Source organism: Primulina huaijiensis, chromosome 15 (assembly GCF_012295235.1).
Source record: "Primulina huaijiensis isolate GDHJ02 chromosome 15, ASM1229523v2, whole genome shotgun sequence".
NCBI classification, from domain to species: domain Eukaryota; kingdom Viridiplantae; phylum Streptophyta; class Magnoliopsida; order Lamiales; family Gesneriaceae; genus Primulina; species Primulina huaijiensis.
The window spans coordinates 4,103,363-4,105,183 of record NC_133320.1 but is presented as its reverse complement, the minus strand read 5'-3'; the positions used below and the strand labels follow the sequence as shown (position 1 = coordinate 4,105,183).

Below are 1,821 nucleotides of genomic sequence, written 5' to 3'. Positions count from 1 at the left end.
ATATAGAAAGTGGTGAGGGTGGGACAATAATAGATGAACTTTGAATAAATGAAAGGAAACAATATTAGTTTTGTTGGCTTTAAGGTTGCTAATTAGGACAATAAATCCTTCATGGGATACAGGGGAATTTAATTTAATTTTTTTTTAGGACTTGGAATGATACATGGTATTCAATGAGTGGCATAAATTGAGAAAGTTTTATTTTACCAATTAGGTGCATCCAAGAGTGATAGGTTTTGTCTTTTGAAAGAATGGAATTCATTTTTTTCCCCCAATAATAAAGAACAATAACTAAAGTGAACTTTTTTAATATAATTGTTTGATTAAAAAATAAAGAAACTGCATTCATGTTTCTCAAATTTTAAGAATTGCAAAAAATAACAAAAAGAATTAAAATAATATGTCCTATATATGACCCACAGAGTCATCAAACACACTCCTCAATGAGATACCAATTTGTGACAAACTCTGCAGCTAATGGTCAAAGTTTGAATTGGTCGCTTGTTTCCGCAACATGTGAGGAAAAGTCACAGAAACTCTACGTGCTTGGGAGATTCAGATAATGGGCTCGAGTCAAATTGAAAATATACGTGGAAAGTAAAATGAGTAGCATTCTTACATATAAATGCAAAATATTCTGATATATATTGAGTAACAGATACAAGATCTCAATGTATTTGGATTAGATTTATTACAGCAATCTAATGGGAGAACAACTGATGAGAACTCGAACAGCGCGGATTTGAAACCCGAGTTGTCCTGCCTTTAAATCCATGAATGCCAAGAAGTGAAGTACTGAATATGATGTCAACTATTTAATCCCTACATGATCATATGTATATAAACTATAAGGTGGGGGTTGGGGAAAAAGAACCCAGCCTGCTGTTATATGTGACAGCCAAGTTATATTAACAGTTAAGAATGAATGAAAGTTTTGATCTCATTCATAAGGGAACGGAAGTGTTCGTTGTTAGGCAAGAAATAGAACCCTATCGTCGCCTTTTCGAGGTAAAGGAGCTTCACTTCTTGTTCATATTTCTTGAGTCCTTCCACATAAGCCAGTTGCCAATCTTGGAGAATATCTAATCCCGCCACGACGACGAGGCTTTTTGGGAGTTTAAGACCCTCTAAGCTTCGGCTCCTCGGGCCAAATACATTGCAAGCCGGATGGTCCCTATCTTCTCCTTCTGGTAAATAAGCTCTCCAATACCAATCCCTGTCTTGAACCTTCACAAAGTACTTCCCATCCAATCTTTGCTCCGATTCCGTCCTCTCCTCCCCACCAAACAGTGGATGCAAAAGTACATTACCCAATACTTCAACCCCCTCTTCCTCCGATGCACGGACTGCAACATAATGGGCTATATTACCACCCGAACTATCGCCCGCTAAAAAGACGTGAACTTTCGAGTCTTTCCCACTTCTAAGCCATGATCTTGATTGAACCCACTTAAGAGCCGTCCATCCATCATCACAGGCACAAGGGTATCTGTGTTCTGGAGATCTACGATAATCCACCGATACCACAGCCGCCTTGCAAGTGCTGACAATCCGTCGACAGAACGTATCGTATATAGCACTATTGGCCGATGAATGAACAAAGCTTCCACCATGGAAGAACACGATCACGGGAACTATTTCCGTATAATTCAATGGCTTTTCGAGTTCTATGATCCCCCGCTGAGACTCATTTTCACCGGCAGGCAAATAAACTCGGTTAAGGAGGCTCGTGGCACGATCAATTACATCAAACGAGTAAACCCCATCGACAGGGACCGCGTTCGCAGGAACTTTTCGATCGAGAAACTCGTTTAAATCGCG

General features: G+C 39.5%; 1 protein-coding gene across 1 annotated transcript; it reads right to left on the bottom strand.

Annotated features, from left to right (window-relative positions):
• Positions 1–598: 598 nt before the first annotated feature.
• On the bottom strand, positions 599–1,815 carry LOC140958364 (gibberellin receptor GID1B-like; the record flags this gene model as incomplete). The annotated part of the gene is made up of 1 exon (XM_073415779.1): positions 599–1,815. A coding segment is annotated over one exon (900 nt), but the record flags the coding sequence as incomplete, so codon positions are not given.
• Between the last annotated feature and the right edge of the window lie 6 nt (positions 1,816–1,821).